This window comes from Nansenia antarctica, assembly GCF_963989245.1.
Source record: "Nansenia antarctica genome assembly, chromosome: 4".
Classification (NCBI taxonomy): domain Eukaryota; kingdom Metazoa; phylum Chordata; class Actinopteri; order Argentiniformes; family Microstomatidae; genus Nansenia; species Nansenia antarctica.
This window is the reverse complement of record NC_137689.1, coordinates 55482978-55502110: the sequence shown is the minus strand read 5'-3', so window position 1 is coordinate 55502110 and position 19133 is coordinate 55482978. Positions and strand designations below refer to the sequence as shown.

Genomic DNA, 19133 nt, shown 5'->3' with positions numbered 1-19133 from the left:
ACTGATATGCATGTATGATGTATCATACCTTTAAAGTATGCAAACAAATGGACAAGATATCCTCATCGGTGGATAAGTGATTCTTTTATCTATTCTACTAAACTCGGAGAATCACGTTTCCAATAAAAACATAGCTTTCCATTCGAAATATGCACTCAAAACAGTTACCACCCTCTGTCTCGCCGATTCGTCCACACGCACTGCCTCCACCGAACTCCGTGCAGACCGTGCATTACTACGACACCGCACGAGGCTCTGGCGCTCTGCGTCCAATCAGATCGCGCGCTGCCCAAATCATAGTCGTGAGAGTAGCTGTTCCAAGGCCAGTTTGGTTTTCGCTGATAAATGCTTAACGCAAGACTTGGTTTGGAAGAACTGCTCCCAATGCGACAAAATGTTCTGCACAGGAATTCAAATGATCTATTATTTCAATACATGGGTGAAGTTATGTACACTCACACACCTGTCTGCAAATGATTTATGTTTTTAATTCAACCTATTGTAATCCAAACAAATTGAAAAATGTAATTTGTATAGTGAAAAAAAGTAGTAGTGCTGAATGAACACACACACACACACACACACACACACACACACACACACACACACACACACTCACACGCACGCACGCACGCACACACACACACACACACACACACACACACACACACACACACACACACACACACACACACACACACACACACACACACACACACACACACACAGGCTGCATCAGGAGTAATACCTACCAGCATGTATGCATAAAATAGTAAGATTGACCATTGGTAATCATATTTACAGGTTGTGGAGTTACATACTCGTTCTTCTCTTCTTTTCAAGGAACTGCTATCACAGGTCTGTGAAACAGATGATACATTTTATGAAACTCAACCAATCCACCTGTAATGTTCACAGCATAGAAGTGTGTAAATGTTACAACACTTCAAACAACGTGATTCTGCCATGTATGTTCAGGTGTTTGAAAACTGCATTCCACGAAAATGGGACATTTTGGGTTCCACAGGATACCAGGACATTGGAGTACATTTGCATAAAATGCTAAATCCAACTCTTGTACAATATTTACACCTTAGTGTTTTTTTATTCACTGTTGAAAATCTCAACAACAATGCATTTTAAGAGAAATGAATCAATGTTGTTTTACCTGCCCTTTGATTGGCCTTCCCTTCCCCCACATCAGTTCATCCACCTTCTTTCACCGCTTCAACCCACTAAACCCCAAATTTCCAATGTGAAGCCCTAGTTGTCTTGTTACATTGGAAATGTATATTTACATACATGGTATGTACTGTACTGCAGCACCACATTACATATGCAAATCAGGTTCTCTCCCCTGGAGTCATGTCAGTCAATCTTTTAGAAATGATCTCCAACAACCATCTTATTCTATGTGGTTAATCTTCTCTGTGCTTAGCTAAGAAGTCCCAACTGAGGATAAGCGCATGTCTATTTGTTAAAGAGATCATTTATCTCATTGGTTAGTTACCCCAGGGCCAATATACTGCATCATAGTGGTTTTATGTTGTTTGTATATTTGATCATTTTTTTCCAACCATAGTAGAGGTGGGATCTATTGGGTTTTATTGTTAGTGCGTTTTATCTGTGTGCCCTCCATTGTGCCAATTTCTGTCCCTCTCTGTTTAAGGGACAATTAAAGAGAGGTGCTTTATGGTGACCAGAGAGGTGCTTTATGGAGACCAGAGAAGTGCTTTATGGAGACCAGAGAAGTGCTTTATGGAGACCAGAGAAGTGCTTTATGGAGACCAGAGAAGTGCTTTATGGAGACCAGAGAAGTGCTTTATGGAGACCAGAGAAGTGCTTTATGAATGAATGAATGAATGAATGATTGAATGGTCTTTATTGTAATTAATACAGTACAGGTACCATACAACGGATTTTAGGAGGGGGGGGGGGGGGCTCCCCTGGTGCTTGGAAAAAAGACTAAAAAACAAGAAGGGAAAAGAGCTGGTTTACATAAATAAAGGCTATGTACACTATCCACTATACTATACTACTATACTATACAATAAAACACTGTGCTGTACTCTATGCTATGCTATACATATCCTAACATGTCCTATATCTGAACCTTATGTACACAAGGGTTGTCATATTGCACATAGTATTGTTTCACATTCATTTAAAGTGTCGCAGTTTGCAGGTTTGAAATGTTCACAGTTGTATTTCAATATTGCACTTATGTTTACAATCTAGTAGCTGCCATCAAATGGCGACCAGAGGGGTGCTTTATGGTGGTGAAGGTTAAAGTTTAATTGTTATAGTTACACATTGAGAGTGTGCTACACAACCTGATCAAAGGACTGTGACCAACAACCTTCCAACAGTCAACACGTCATTCAAGGCCTTAGGAATAGCACGGTAAGAGAGGGATCATATCTTTTTAGATTAAATTCATGGACAGCTCAATTGTTGAGGGATTATGAAACAATCATATGCCTTATTACTGTAAGAGATGAGGACTGGGGATTGGGAATTCAGTCTGTTTGGTTGGATTGTGTGTTTTCATCAACTGAACTGCACCTGTGTTGCACTAGACCGAATTAGGTGTCCAGTGATGTTACTTGCATTGAGCGTGGTTGCTTTGACAGGCGGAGGAATCTGCAGTTAAAGACATCGGAGTGAAGGGAGGTATTATCTGGCTGAGATATTCCAGTCTTTTGTGTTGCTGGTTTAATTTTGTTGGCTGCAGGCAGCACAGGCTTAACAGAGGGATTGCTGCATTACAGTGTGCTCTTATATAGACACAGTTCTGCAAGGAGGTAAGGATTGATGCAGGCAACAGGGCTTTGTGACAATACACAGGTCTCTCTGTTTTCTGAGACACATTCAAGTAAATAAAGATTATTCTGTCAATAAACTCACCAAATGGGCTTTGATTAGAAAAGTAGCATTAACTATATACAAGTGTCCATGATTGATAAAGATTGTACAAATATTACAATCAAACTGATTGCATGTTAAAGTGCAATTATTCTGCTTCATCATTGTACTGTTGTGTAATAAGAACCTTGTCGTAATGCCAAGTATGAAAGCCTTTGTAAAAATGTTGCTAAGTTACATTGAACACTGTACAGTAGTTGGCAATCTTTAACTATGTAAAACATATTGTGACGTTAGAATTATAAGGTTCTATCTCCATTTTTGGTCAAAATTGAGTTTTTTACATAACCTGAACGATTAGGTGTTTATTAATGCCTGTGTGGTGTTATTTTTCAAATGTTTCAATGTTTTAGTTAGTAATTAATAAAATACAATGGTTCCATCTCACAAAACATAATGGAATGTAAAAGCTTTGACGCTCAATATCTCTATATCTGAACTACCCTAAACAGAGATAGAACCTTATAATTCTAAGCTCACAATATATTTGTGCAACATATAACACTACAGTGAGTGCTTGTGCAATAGTGTGATGGTTAACATGGTCAGTAATAATGGTCCAGATACTATAGATTGGCAAATTGGTGCGTGGGTGACTGTGTTCTTGCCTGCCCCTGAGTTGGCTGTAGTGTGGTGTCTGTAAATACAATATGCCAGGTAATAACTCTAAATTCAATATTAACTCGCCTCAACCTAGTACAGGAATTACTGATGAATGCAACACTTTGGGATGCTGAATCAGTGGTGATGAGAGTATCAGTAAGGGTTTTAACAGTGGTTGTTCTAAAACTGCTGAACAATACGAACACTCTGTTATGGATATTCAGCACAGGCACATAATGCTCAGAACTGTACATGTTGTTACATGCTACTGAAGTTATCACATATTGCTTATCATATTCTGGTTTTGAAAATAGAAAATAGATAATAAATAATCATGAATAGATAAGCATCTACATACGTTTTTATTTTAATTTAAAAAGTGCTGTGATCCAGGTTTCTTCACACACTGACTGATAAAACCTGCAGTAAATGCCAGAACATGACCTTTCCATCCAAGTGTCCAGGCAATGATTAGCTTGACTGATTTCCTTGTCATAATGCTGAACAAAATGGGGTATTATCCTGAGGCACAGAACAAACTAGAAACTTTTATTTTATTTTATTTGTTATCTAACCTCTTGTTTATATACTGCATAGTGAGGGCTGTGAGGGTTATAGTTCTGGTGGCATTGTCCACCAGGTCATCTTTTCAGACTGGCAGATCTTTCTTTTGGTAAGTCCTCTGTTTCACGTCTTCTCTGCTGTTTTTACAGTGCATAGGTTTACAAATGAATGTATTGTAGCTGTGTTAAATGTAGCTTTTAAATGATAATAATAATAATAAAACAATACACAAACAAAACAAAACAAAAAAAATAATCTTCTCAGTATGAGATCCCTTTGTGTCATATTTTGTTTGTTTGTTTTTTATTGATCTCTTGGATCTCTTGGCAAGACATTATGACTCACAGGGAGAGGAGTTAACCTGTATGTTCCTTCTTCTCAATGCTCAACTCTCCATTGTACACCAGTGTTGGGTGTGTAATCATTCAGGACAATAAAAGGCAATTTTGTGTATTTTATATCACAAAGCTAAGTTAAGATAACACTTTGCCCAGCTACAACAACTACATCACATCACATTACAACAAGTCAAAGTCTGCTATAATGCTCAATGTAGTTGGACATGTAAGCTGTCAACAAGGGATGTTTCTAAGAGGGTTTGTTTCCAGTTGTGTAACGAACACACAGGAATACTGTACATTTAAGTGCAAGGTTCAGAGAAGTAAAGTTTTAGGTCCACTGCTGTTTACCATTAACATGAATAATGTTGGTTTAAACAACTGTATATTTACTGATGATACTGCTGTCTACTCCTGTGCCTCTTCAGTACAGCAGGCTATTCTTGATCTTCAGCAAGATTTTAATTCTATTAAAAATCGCCTATTGATCTTAAGCTGTAATATTGATTACAATGATCTATATTTGAACCCTGAAACGAGCCAAGGAGCAAATTGAACGCATTATAAGTGGGCCTACCTAGGCATTTGGATAGGTGATACATTTTATTTCTTTTAAAACACATAGAGAAAAAAGGCTTATGATTTTGAGAGTAAAGCTTATTTTTTTGTACAGAAATAAGTCCTACTTTACCTCGGTGCGGCAGCGTTCTCAAACTCGGTGTATCACTCTGTTCAGCCGTTCATCTCAATGGTTTTAATCTGATTATAAAGCAGTTCTTTAAAAAAAAATATATATTACCTCACATCGTTGTTTTTATGGAGATAGGCTTTCCAGAGTATCAGATCTTGTCCCAAACCAACATGGTTGAGGAGCTAGCTTGCCCCAAGCATTTCATTGCATAATCTATGTCTGTATTCGATGTGCATTCTAAATAAACTCATATATATATATATATAAATATACTCATTTGATTAGATTTTTTTTCAAGTTTAAAGTTTTCTGAGTGGGCCAGTCGCACTCATATTTTTCATTTTATTGGACATACTGTATATAGTGAAGACAGTGTGATGGAATAATATTGCCTACTAAGACATTTTGTTTATTGATAAGAGTGTTCCTTCACCTGACTGAGTTCACAAGGGCAGAACCAACACATTGACGACCTCAGCCGAGTAGACAATGTAGTATATTTGTCCTGACTGTGGGGTTAGGGCAAGGTATTTATGACCCTTTTGCCAAAGCTCCTGGCCTGGCCTCTCCCCCCTTTTCACACCCCAAGCATCTGTAGTGACTGTGATAGGATCACTGGGGTAAATATTTGCATACGAAGAGACATAAAGACCTTCACACAAGAGCAGAGCTCTCTCTTATTCACCCCAGCCGACCAGCAGACCAGAATCCAGCTCTCATATCTTGTATTTTGTACTTTAATTAAATCGTCTTAAACTCAGAATTGATTCTTTGATTCATAACCAACAAAATTAACCTCAACAATGAAACCAGTTTCTCTACTTGAAGCTTGACATTGGCTAGACAACAGACACATTTAAATGATTACAAAGACCTGATTGTTTATTTTAGTTTTACTCCTGTTGTCTTTTGTTTCTGTCACTTTGCTTCTTGGCTCATATGTTTGTGTTACTCCTTCTAGAGTTTTATGTTGTTTTGTTCCCCTGTCAGAGAGATGGTCCATAAGTCTGTCGTGGTGGGTCTGGTGGTACTGCTAGTGGCAGCGGTGAGCACCTTTCTTGGGGTGTACTTTGGGGTGGGAAGCAGAAAGCAGACGACCACGTCGGGCTATGTCTACTCCAAGGCTGCTGTGGCAGCGGATGCTGGCCCATGCTCAGAGATTGGAAGGTGAAACTCATGCACACACACACACACACATACCCTAACCCTAACCCCAGGAGTATAGTGTAGATGCATGTATCTCCACACACAGAAAGACAGATTCAAATGTTGTGGTTGATGTTGACGATGTATATTTCAAAGCATGCTGTTCCAAACAAGCCTCCAAACAGCAGATATTATGCTTAAATCTTTATGTAATTTGTCAATTTATGTGTCTATTTATATCCATCCATAATCTCAAATCCTCTGTGTAAACTGTCTGCTGTTTGCTTATGAATAGATGCTTTTGTATGTGAATCATGGACACTGACTATGGATGATTGTGTGTGTGTGTGTGTGTGTGTGTGTGTGTGGGGGGGGGGGGGTGTCTGTGTGTGTAATGTAAATCTCAGAGACACACTGCAAAAAGGGGGCTCTGCAGTGGATGCGTCTATAGCATCCTTGCTGTGTGTTGGTCTGATGAATGCTCACAGCATGGGTATCGGAGGAGGGCTCTTCTTAACTATCTACGATGCCAACACAGGTACAGTCCTCCCCCTCTCTCCCATCAAAGCATCCTAATAACATCATAACATCCTAATAACATAACATAACTGAAGCCATGACTATAGCACCACCTCCGCCGCCCCACCCCCCCCAAAAAAAAAAACAAAAAAAAAAAAACATTGTGACTTGGTCCACAGGAAAGGTGATGACCATTAATGCGAGGGAGACAGCTCCCGCCAATGCAACACAAGACATGTTTGGGAATAACACCGATTTATCCCGGAGAGGTAATGCTTTAACCTGTTACATAACACAAGGACATGAATGACAGTACTGCAGTATGAGAGATGGCCTTGCGATAGGGTTACTGAAACAAAGAGAAGGCCACTAGAAAGGCTCCAAAGCTGTAATTGAATGAAAGGGTTCAGATCAACAATGAATCAATTCAAACCAATAAAGTTCCTCATCCTTGTCACAATGTATAGTGTATTAAACATTCTTTCTTTTTCTCTCTCTCTCTCTCTCTCTCTCTCTCTCTCTCTCTCTCTCTCTCTCTCTCTCTCTCTCTCTCTCTCTTGTTTGGCAGGAGGGTTGTCCATTGCCATACCAGGGGAGATCCGGGGATACGCGATGGCACACGAACGCTATGGCAAACTGCAATGGAAAGAGCTGTTCCAGCCAAGCATCCAGTTGGCACGGACGGGCTTTCCTTTGGGCAAGGCACTGGCCGCTGCTATATACAGTAACAGATTTACCATCAGATGCGACGCGACTTTATGGTGAGAATGCTGATGAAAAATACGGAAGATGAGGTGGCTTCATCTAATCTCATCATCATGTTTCCATAAAGGAAATAGCTTTTTCTGTTACAATCCTTTATTCCTTTATACTGCAACAGAGCTTTTTGAGCTTTTTCCCCCCTGTGTTTCGTCTCTCTCAGTGAGGTGTTTTGTGACCCAGGCGGTGATGTCCTGATGGAAAATGACACAATCAAAAACATCAAACTCGCTGACACCTATCAAACAATAGCAGAAGAGGGGCCAAATGCTTTTTACGAAGGACAAATAGCCCAGGGCCTTGTGAGTGATATTCAGGCAGCAGGTTAGGCTCTAATTCTTACCTTTCATCAATGAACTATTTTTATCTAAATAAAATAGGCTTTGTTTTCACTTTTTATTTATATGAGAAAATGTCACATTCTCAACATTTACACTGAAAAACACTTCTTGTTTTGGTTCATCCATTGGTTCATCCATTGCACATCTATTCAAGTTCACTGGTGTGTGTTTCAGGTGGTATCATCACACTGGAAGACCTGAAAGGCTACGAGGCTGTCTGGGATGAGAATCCTATCAGAGTGAACGTGGGGGAGTACACCATGTATGTGCCAAACGCCCCTGCCAGTGGCCCCGTCCTGGCACTCATACTCAACATCCTGGATGGTAAGCCTGACTGAACACTTTCATTACTCCTTGGTATTGGCTAAGGTTTTAGCTCAGCGAGGTAAGGTGGGTGTTTGTTTGGCGAGAACTGGAGTCACAGGGTCCCAGCTAGATTGATACTGCCACTGTATCAAGGGATTTGTAAAACAATTGAGCCACCTTTGGTCAGTCTGTCATTCTTGCTGGGTTTAAGAATTGCAGTTGCTGTTGTTGGAAATAATTAAGAACCAAAGATAATTGTTCTGTTAACACTGTTCATGCTGTAAGATATGTTCATTTCAATGAAGGCTGGTGGAGGGAGAAATTGGAATACAGGCTCATTGTAAGAATGGTATCAAGCATGTGTGTTTGATACCATTCCTTATTTCATTCCATGCATGATAATGACCCTGTCCAACAGTATAGCTGCTAAGCTCTATCACATCACATTACTGCATGCACCATATACTGTACTGTATCTCTCCTGACCATGCATATTCACCACATCATATGGGGGTACTGACCACTTATTGAATGTAGAAATAGGTCCCTCTCTCCTACAACTCTATTACAGATGCATATTATGCCTGGGGTATATTGGATAATGGGCATTTTGTCCATATCCTCCTCCAGACATTTTCTCTCCGCTAGTCTTCAGTGTCTGTCTTAGGGGATTTCAATGAGAACCTTTTTTTCCAGAGTAATTAAACTCCCTGAACCTTCACTTCTTCTGGCTGTCCACCCACTCACTGCGGCCCCCTGCCTCTCCCACAAACACTAATCTCACCAATTTATCTCTAATTGGACACAGATGAGTGGTGGAGGGGATCACACACACGCACACACACTCCCATGTCGGTGCGCGCTCAAGCCCTTCATCCTCCCCATTCACCATCCTGCTGCTACTGCCTGTCAGCTGAAACTGTCATCTTAAATAGCTCAAATACTCACAGTCTGGGACTCCAAATGAACAGAACTTTTTAACTAAAAACATGGAAGAGTCCAAGAAACAAGGAAAGGTGTTGAGCCATTTGATTCGTCCAAAATAACACTGTTTGAAGTGCATCTTTGCCCTGATGACAGTAAGGTGGCTATGTATATTCATTGGGTTCCAATATTTTCCCCAGGGTACAATTTCAACGCAGACAGTGTCGCGAGCTATGAGCCGAAGGTCCTCACGTACCATCGCATGGTGGAGGCTTTTCGTTTTGCCTACGCAAAGAGAAGCAGGCTAGGAGATCCAGCCTTTCTACCTACAAACATTACTGATGTAAGTCCACAGTCTTCTCTCCTCAGAGTATGTTGAATAGTTCTAGGATTCAAGCATCCCTGCTGTATGTATTTAGGTCGTTGCTCCAAGATTGTAGCAATGAAAATTGTTTTGCAAGACTGCGGGCTATTCTGCGGTGTTATTTCTACAGTACGAAATGAAACATAAGAATGACAGTTCCTCATTTTCCACTCTCCTCCCCTCAGCTCATCTACAACATGACCTCAGAATACTTTGCAGACAGCCTCCGTCAAAAGATTACAGATGACACCACCCACCCAGAGAGCTACTATGAGCCAGAGTACTATGTCCCTGATGACCATGGGACATCACATCTGTCTGTAATGGCAGAAGATGGGAGTGCAGTGGCAGCCACCAGCACCATCAACCACTTGTAGGAAATAAGTCTCATATATTCACATTAAGTCACATAATGTGGCTTATCTGTGTCTAATCTCATATTTGTAAGTCTCATATAAGTGTCATATTTGTTTAGGACAATGACTGAGGGCTTGTCCTTATTACAGACCTGCCTTTATTAATTATCATTCTGTTTTTTTGGTCAGTTTTGGCTCCAAATTCATGTCCAACTCTACGGGCATCCTCCTCAACAACGAGATGGATGACTTCAGTTCCCCCCTCATCACCAATGGGTTTGGAGTGCCGCCCTCACCTAACAACTTCATCAGACCAGGTGAAGTCTGCCTCTTACTACACATACCAAACTTAGATTCACAGGGGACAGCACAAACAAGCAAAACATATACATACATATTTGACCAACAAAAACATACAGGGTCATCATGATTAACAATGGATCTTTAAGGTGGATTTGGTCTTAAATCACTACTTGCTTCCAGGTAAGAGGCCCTTGTCCTCCATGGTTCCATCCATCCTCTTCGACAAGGATGGCAAGGTCAAGATGGTGGTGGGGGGCTCCGGAGGAACAAAGATCACCACAGCAACTGCTCAGGTATGCCAGGTGATCACAGGTGATATGCAGCTATTACAAGGTTATACTGTACGCATTTCACTGTTTTGTGAAAATATTGTACACAGCACTTTGAGTGTTGTAATTAGGTGGGCTTTGATATATTATTACGTGGGCTTGCTTAAGCAAGTCCAGCTATTGTTCTTCGACATACTTATTATTATTAGGTGGGTTTGCTTGAGCAAGTCCAGCTATTGTTCTTCGACATACATTTTATCATTATTATTCAAATTCTTCTACCTGCTACTCCTCCTAAAACCTTTATGCCATTAAAAACCTGCAGAGAGGTATAACTCGCGTTGCTATGACTTTTGGTTTTGATAACTATTCATCTTTTTAAACATTACAAACCATCTCTAACTTTATCTGCTACCATAATAAGACTATCTAACTTTCTTTCAACTAATATCTATCGAAACATCTCTAAACTTGTTTCACTACCAAAATAAGACTTTGCAAGCCCACAACGTTTCTTCTGGAACTTGTATTTCATGTTTATTACTGAATTGTTGGTTGCTTCTGCAGGTGATTCTCAATGCACTATTCTTCAACTATGATCTGGAGAAAGCAGTGAAGGACCCCAGAATCCACAACCAGCTGAGCCCCAACACCACACTGGTGGAGCCTGACTTTGACCAGGTGGGTTATTCAGACTGTACACATTACACAGTTGAATCAGTGTCACAGTAAATCAACATAATACATGGTTGGTGTCTGTAGGTCATGCATCCAGTACTGGCTAGCAGATGTAAGGTACGCTCTTGCTTACAGATGGTGGTGGAGGGCTTGGCTCAGAAGAACCATGTGACAGAGGTGCTCCAATCTACAAGTGCTGTGGTCCAGGCCATTGTACGCTACGGGGATAAAATCCATGCTCAATCTGACACAAGGAAGTTTAGCTATGCTGCTGGGTACTAAGATCACACACCCCTGCTCCTACACACAGGCTAGCAGATAGCCACCACTCACAATGGATTCAGATGACATAAATACAGACTTTTACACACAAACCAGCAGACTTTTACACACAAACATCCCTTTCTGACCTCATCTCTACAATGACCAATGATTCAACTCGTCTCTGTATGATGATGACACCCAATGTATTCCCCTCACAGTGAAGCGGCGAAGAGGGAAGACTAACCTCCATTCTCTCCTCTATTCTCTCATACTGTCTTTGATGACCAAGGGCCTCAGTCTGAGATGCAGTTGCTGAGTTAGTACTACAATACTAGAATACTAGAATACATTTATTCGCCACAATCCTCCAGAGCTTTACTTTGATTATGCTTCTGTTCTGTGCCATCATTGCAATATCAGTGCACACACATCTCTCACACACATGAGACATTTGGTTTAGAAAGTGAAAGGCATCAAGTGAGATTAGATTCCTGTCATCACAACTCACTTTGAACAAACTTGTCTGGAATGAGACAACAAAGACTACCAAGCTAGAATTGCAATGTTTGTTTGCCATTTGTTAAATTATATTTGTAAAATACACTCTCTACCTTTTTATTGATGATAATCTATTATTAGGTAAAGCAAATGTCCATGAAAATAAACATTTATGTACCACACTGTGTACTAACTGTATGTACTAAATTGATGCATGTTATTTGTACATTAAATATAACAATAGTATGTGAAGCAAAATTCAATCTAGGATAATTTCAAACCCAGTGACCCTCAAAGTTACAGTACATATAACATGTGCTGCATACGGCAAACAAAGTAATGGTAATATGTAACTCATGACTTGTCTTTGTCTTTTTGGTTTTAGACATAGTCCAGTGGTGACACGTGTGTGGCCACGAGAGAGAGAGAGAGAGAGAGAGAGGAGGGAATAACCCATTTTAGGGCCATACAGTATCATAACAATAGCAGCCTGTCCTGCCCTGCTACAGTTTATCACTCTAACAATAATCTCCAACTAACAGAGTTTAGGAACATCCAAGTCATAACCATAACAATACTGTTCAGTAACTTCTGACAGGCAGAATACAGTACAATGGGTAGCATATTGTACTATATCTCTCACAGGGATACAACATTAAGAACCACTAAGGGCTTAATATTGAGAAAGCAATCCCTGAGAACCTCACTCTGCTGTGAGGTAGAGCTCAGAATATGGTGACAAAAGCTTTATAAGAACCATTTAACCATTTTGAATTGCCCAGGGCAAAGAACAGCAGCAGGAGAGTTGATTAACTAAGGCTTTAGTCAAGCTCTTGCAAGATTGTCTGACTTGATTGTCTGCACTTGCTTTTGAATGTTTTTTAGCATGTTACAGATACTTCAACATAGAGCGAGGTATAATGTCATATTTTGTGTTTGATTTCTACAGTACAATGACGGGTGTCCGTCCCATCATTGTTTTGAAGACAAAGGTGTTTGCTAGTTTCAGAACGTCAACCTCCCTGTCTGCCCCAGTCCCTGTCTGTATCATCCCCTGCAGTTGGTAACAATGCCTGTTCTGTCATGTGTCTGACTCCTGCATTTCCTATCATCCACTGATTGTAATCTGTGAAGGTATTCTACCCTGTACAAAAGCCTTCAAGTAAGACAAAACATCTTAGGTACAGTACAAAGAACACAGTAACTCTATAACTGATTAATATTTTTGCCATAAACTGAAGACTATGAGCTTTGAATGAAATCGTTCCCACATAAACACCAAAAACATGGTGCCTAAAACACTGGGTTCTGTACTGCAGCATTTGTATGTTTTCATAATTTACATCATCTAGTGCCTTGGAGAAAGAGACTTCGGAATCCACTTCAGATATCATTAATCATTCATAAGCCCTAACTATTGGAACTCATTTCATTACAATTTCCTTTGTCTCCATCCAAAAGACTTCTCCCTCTCTTATTTTAGGGAAAGCAGAAAAGGTTGTCCTAATTAAGACTCATCTCTTTCATGAGGGTAAAAATAGGGAAATTAACATAGATTGAAGATCAAGCAGTTTCCGTGGCTTTAATAGTAAGAGGGTTAGAAGAAGAAGATGATGACGATGATGATGATGATGATGATGAAGAAGACACTTTCATACTCACTATATTGACAACAACAATGTAGAACAATGGTACAGTGACAGTGATGGAAGTTGTGATGTCACTCCAGAGAGCTTTGTAATGTTGAGCACATTAGAATTTCTGAGAGTCACAGATGATTGCCTCAGTCATTCGTATTACATTTTTAATTGCCTAAAGAATATTCACATTTTCTATAAAAGAGTGACTCAAAAGAACGAAGCAACAGCAAAAAAATACAACACAAAAACAAATACAAATGATGTCTACATGACTTGACATACTTTTCACATTATTCTCACCCATGTACAGTGACTGTAGATGTAGTAAGATAGAACTCAGTCTCCATGTAAAAACATTTATTCCTATACTGTACTTTAAACCTATACAGTTTCAAAAAGCCTGCTTTATCTCAGTTACAGTAAAAGAACACCTACTGCTCCAACTGTGCCAAGGTCATAATTAATGAACTTGCAGAAACAGTCTGCATTGAATGTCTTGTAGCTTCATCTGACCACCCTAGTGGACTGTAAGATGAAATCCTTGTGGTCACAGTAGGGGTCCCATGTTACCGCAGTTAACAAGCTGTTCTGACCTTCTGTTCCCATGCAGATCTCTCTTCAGGAACTCTCTTGGGCTGTATGTTACATGATTCATGAAGAACAGACATGTCTTTGAGGAAAGACTCCATCAGTAGAGTGTCTATAGCAAGTCTGAGGCCCCAAAAGGCTGAACATCTCTCTTTCGAGGCACATTTTATTCTGTTTAAGGTTCTTGAATTTGAAATGTGAAAAAAAGAAAACTATTAAAAAAAAAACTATAAAAAGAAAAAATACATCTCTCTAAAATGAGGGTCCCATTGGACCTCCAATGTCCTCAGGCTTGGCCCATGTTTGGCTGTTGACTTCAGTAAGGGCACCAGACAATGCACGCCTGGTGACTTAATGACCTGATATCCTGTTGGTCAGTACCCAGCTGCCATGCCCTTCTTCCTGGCGTCTGACACGGCGGTGATGCATCCCTCCTCCTTGGCTACGGCGTTGACCACATTAAAGAAGTATCTCCAGTCCTCCACTCTGTGTCCAAGACCTCTCAGGGCCCCTATCACAACCTGAGAGCACAGAGACAGTTAAAAATAGAAACACTTCTCATGCCCATCACACTTCAAAACTTCCCCATTTGATTGCAAGAACAAAAAACACACTTGTTCAGAGACTGTAGGATTGTAAAATAATTGCTACTGCAAAAGGCAGCTATTACAATCAAGTAAATATTAGCTCAAATATAGACATCACTTCTTGTCACTTGACAACCAATTACAGTGACCTTTGGTTGTCATTTCTCATTGGTTGACTGTGAGGACAAACATGTTATGGTCACCTTATCAAAATCAGGCTCAAACTTCAGGTTGTTATTTGCATCAACAAACACCACAGGGGCAGCAATGGCGTCTTTCAAACTCTTCCCCAACCAGAGGTGGTTCATGATGGACTGAAAAAGACAGAGAGGTGGACTTCAGTGTTCTGGAAATAGTTGTCCAAGTGGACGTTATACTGCAACACGATTGTGATGTAGCGACATTAACATGGTATGACAGGAACATTATTAGGGTTGTAGATAGTGTTACAAGTATCCATGTTAGTTTTTTGGTGATGGTTTGAGAGGTTGATCTTAAAGGTAGACTCTGGGCTAGGACACCATGACAGGAAGTAAAGATATTTGGAGTAAGTAAGGATGTGAACAATGGTAGTCACTCGCTAGACGTCATGTGCACTACTGCCTGCGCACTGATGCAATATGCGTGCCGGAGTCGCGTATCCTCTCACTTCTTTTTTAAGTAATTTTTTCTGAGTGGGGCAGTCCCACTCATATTTTTCATTTTTATTGATAGATACAGTGGAGAATTAGACAGGAAGGATGGGTGAGAGAGAGAGGAGGGATGACATGCAGGACATGTCCCCGGCCGGATTCGAACCGGGGACCCTGCGGTTACATGGTCGACGCTTAACCCGCTACGCCACCTAAGCACCCCATCCTCTCACTTCTTAATCATCTCCGTTTTGAAATGATCTCTGGTAGCATCGCCCCGCTCATTTCCCATTATCATCCTATCCCAGAGTCTACGTTTACACTTGTGGATACTGGTTGAAATACGTTGAAACACCTGAGTCAATACACTCACCAAGGCCATTGCAGAGGTGATCATGCTACCCCCAGATCCACCAATCACAAGGGTCTTTTCTCCAGACCTTGATTTCAGTATAGCAGGAGCCATTGAAGAGGGAGGCTGTTCACCTGATGCAAATTAATCAGATAATAATGTGCACAGAAACTCCATTGGAGAGGATAATATCACCCAGAGACCATTCAGACCATAAATGGCCAAGTTGGAAAGAAAAGTCACTGTTTTAAGTTATGAACATGACTCTACCTGCCGTGACTCTGTCTGCTCTTCCACAGAAATCGACCAGCTCATTGTTGAGAATGATGCCTGTTTTGGGAGAGTAAATCGCTGCACCAAAACTGCAGGGGAAGAACGACAAACTCTGTTAGCTGAGAACAAGATAGCACAACTCCAAACTCCAAAAGCTGCAGTGTTAGCTGCTTGTTCGCCCTCAGGCCTTCCATCATTTTAATATTTAGAAGGATCTATTTTAGAGTGTGATACTTAGTGAGGTTGGAGGCTCACATGTGGTTGATGGTGCTGGTAACCGAGACTGCAGACCCATCTCCCACCAGGACAGAAACATGGGTGGTCCCAAAGCGGTCTGAGGAGGGCGTGACGTTGTAGTAGGAGTCATTATGGGTTCGGCCTTTGGTTATCATTGCCCTGATGCGATCAGCAAACTCTGAGTTGACCATATAAGATGCATTCTATGGAAAAACAAACATTTCACAGTTAATAGAGAAGAGTCTATTTATGTAAAATACAGTTAGGAACAGGCACATTTCTCTCTCATCCTCACTTTTCCAGTCCTGAAGGCGGGATCACAGGTACTGCTCCTCTGTCCATTAGCAAATTTAACTGCCTCTATGTACAGGTGATAGGTCTGTGCTCTCTTGTCACCCTCCAAGGAGCTTGGAGTGAGGTTGTACCCTGGGAAAGATCAATCAATCAATCAATGTATTTGTATAATGCTTTTTACAAAGACAATTTTCTCAAAGTGCTTTACAACAAGACCAACACTAAACAATATAAACAATACATACAATACAAACAATATGAACTAACATTGATTGAACCATAGATCCCCAAAAAGCAAAAAAACTTCTCAGAGGGGAGAAATGAGGGGGAAAAACATAGAGCAAGTTAAACAAACAGCCAATCAAATCCCTGGTAAGGAACAAAGGGCTGTTTTGGAGATAGAATTAACTACTATGTCAACTGCTATGACATATGTATCATCAACATACTCTTTGCATGCAGCCTACAACAGAAAATTAATAGTTTTAATTAATTATTAATGTCACTGCAGTAGTTCTCAGGTTGAAAGACTTTGGGAATACACAAGAGACCTTTCATGAGGTTAAGAATGAAGGCGAGCATGGCTCCCCCTGCTGGTGGTGGAGGGATATGCATCTGGTAATCTCCAAGAGGAACTGTCCACGCATCCTCCACACGCACTTTGAAGGATTTCAGATCGTCCATTGTAAGGGTTCCACCTAAAACATGGTTTGTGGAAGCTTCACTGTTAACACTTATAACACAGACAGAAGTAAAATAAAATAAATCTTTTTCAAATGTTTTTTTCTTATCTTTCTCACACTCTCTCTCCTCATCTCTCTCTCTCTCTCTCTCTCTCTCTCTCTCTCTCTCTCTCTCTCTCTCTCTCTCTCTCTCTCTCTCTCTCTCTCTCTCTCTCTCTCTCTCTTCCACATACACATTCCAACTCACCCACCTGCAGCTTTTATGTCTTTGATCAAGTCAAGTCCTACTTTGCCAGTGTAAAAGGCATCTGCCCCTTCTTTGGCAATGGTTTCCAAGGTTTCTGCCAGCTTTGTGAACTTCAATGTGTCCCCCTGGCTCAGAACCATCTTGTTCTTTTTGCAGAACACCTCACTAAGTTCACAGAAAAATACATTCATTATACTGTAGCACACGACCCACAAACAGAGTAAAGATCTGAACACAGAAGACTACCATGCATTATTTGTTATTATAGTACATACAGTCATGGACAAAAATATTGACACCCCTGCACTTCTTTCAGATAATGCACCACTTCTCCCAGAAAATTGTTGCAATTACAAATGCTTTGGTAATCACATGTTTATTTCTTTTCTTTGCATTGGAACAACACAAAATGTAGAGAAAAAAAGCCAAATCTGATATCACAATGGATTGGACAAAAATGTTAATAAATAATTGTATTTCAAGCATATAATGCTGCTTTAATTTGTATTTAAACTCACCCGTGGCAAGTTACAGGTGCTGACAATATGGAAATTTTACTTTAAACCAGTTAAAATGGAGAAAAGTTGACTCAACTTTTGTGTTGTGTGTCTGTGTGAAGAGCAAATGTCTGAGGATTTGAGAACCAAAACTGTGAAAAAGCATGGACAATCTCAAGGCTACAAGCCCATCTCCAGAGATCAGAGGGGGCGGCTGTGGTTCAGGAGGTAGAGCTGGTGTCTAATGATCACAAGCATTCTGGGAGAAAATCCTGTGGAGAGATGAGACCAAAATAGAGCTTTTTGGTAAAGTACATCATTGTACAAAATGAGGCCTTCAAGGAAAAGAACATGGTCCCTACAGTCAAACATGGTGGAGGTTCACATATGTTTTGGGGTTGCTTTGCTGCTTCTGGCACCGGATGCCTTAACTGTGTGTATTGCATCATGACATCTGAAGACTACCAAAGACGTTTGGGGCACAATGTGGGGCCCAGTGTCAGAAAGCTGGGTCTCCGTCAGAGGTCATGGGACAATGACCCAAAGCACACTTCAAAAAGCACCCAGATATGGTTTATGACAAAGCACTGGAGAGTTCTGAAGTGGCCATGAGTCCAGATCTAAATCCCATTGAACACCCGTGGAGTAATCTCAAAACAGCAGTTGAGAGAAGGCACCCTTTAAATGTGAGAGACCTGGAGCAGTTGGCAAAAGAAGAGGAAGCGATTGATTTCAGTTCTTTTTCTCCAAAGGGTGTCCAGTGCATTCTTGGAGTTCTGTGTGGAATTATATCAGATTTAGCTTTTTTTCTCTGCTTTTTTTCAAATAAACATGTGAATACCAAAGCATTTGTAATTCAAAAATAAAATTAAAAAAATCTGGGAGAAGTGGTGCATTATCTGACAGAAGTGCAGGGGTGCCTATATTTTTGGCCATGACTGAATTAATTAGCTACTGTCAACAGACATTATAGGCATGTCTCTATAGACAACATGTCTCTATAGACAGAACATGAGAACTATTCATGGCCTATTTTCAAATAGATGTAGCTCCATTCCTAAGCAACTCAAGGAGACACATTATCTCTAATGTTCCCTGAGTATGGGATGCCAAAGGCTCTTTCTCCAGCTCTAGAGCCTCTCCTCAGAGTTCTGTAGAGGAGAAGGAGACAGAAAGGAGAGAGGATGGGATGAGAGGAGAGGAGAGGAGAGGAGAGGAGAGGAGAGGAGAGGAGAGGAGAGGAGAGGAGAGGAGA

At 40.6% G+C, this 19133-nt stretch overlaps 2 protein-coding genes across 2 annotated transcripts in view; one reads left to right on the top strand and one right to left on the bottom strand.

Moving 5' to 3' along the window:
- Nucleotides 1–6115: 6115 nt before the first annotated feature.
- ggt1b (gamma-glutamyltransferase 1b) lies at nucleotides 6116–11368 on the top strand (the record flags this gene model as incomplete). Its single annotated transcript, XM_080527917.1, has 12 exons — nucleotides 6116–6288; nucleotides 6675–6805; nucleotides 6966–7055; nucleotides 7355–7547; nucleotides 7709–7869; nucleotides 8061–8210; nucleotides 9317–9459; nucleotides 9666–9853; nucleotides 10026–10153; nucleotides 10320–10432; nucleotides 10976–11089; nucleotides 11222–11368. 12 exons carry the CDS (start codon nucleotides 6116–6118, stop codon nucleotides 11366–11368), a joined length of 1731 nt encoding a protein of 576 aa, XP_080384043.1.
- Nucleotides 11369–14379: 3011 nt separating this feature from the next.
- The window catches only part of ggt5b (gamma-glutamyltransferase 5b), a 9641-nt gene continuing 4887 nt past the window's right edge, over nucleotides 14380–19133 (bottom strand). The window contains exons 5-12 of the mRNA XM_080528222.1: nucleotides 17386–17546; nucleotides 17003–17149; nucleotides 16453–16583; nucleotides 16176–16360; nucleotides 15918–16009; nucleotides 15669–15781; nucleotides 14867–14977; nucleotides 14380–14597 (exon numbers count right to left, since the gene is read on the bottom strand). Of these exons, the coding sequence (XP_080384348.1) occupies nucleotides 14451–14597; nucleotides 14867–14977; nucleotides 15669–15781; nucleotides 15918–16009; nucleotides 16176–16360; nucleotides 16453–16583; nucleotides 17003–17149; nucleotides 17386–17546 (1087 nt within the window). The 3' untranslated portion in view covers nucleotides 14380–14450. The remainder of the gene's footprint in view (nucleotides 14598–14866; nucleotides 14978–15668; nucleotides 15782–15917; nucleotides 16010–16175; nucleotides 16361–16452; nucleotides 16584–17002; nucleotides 17150–17385; nucleotides 17547–19133) is intronic.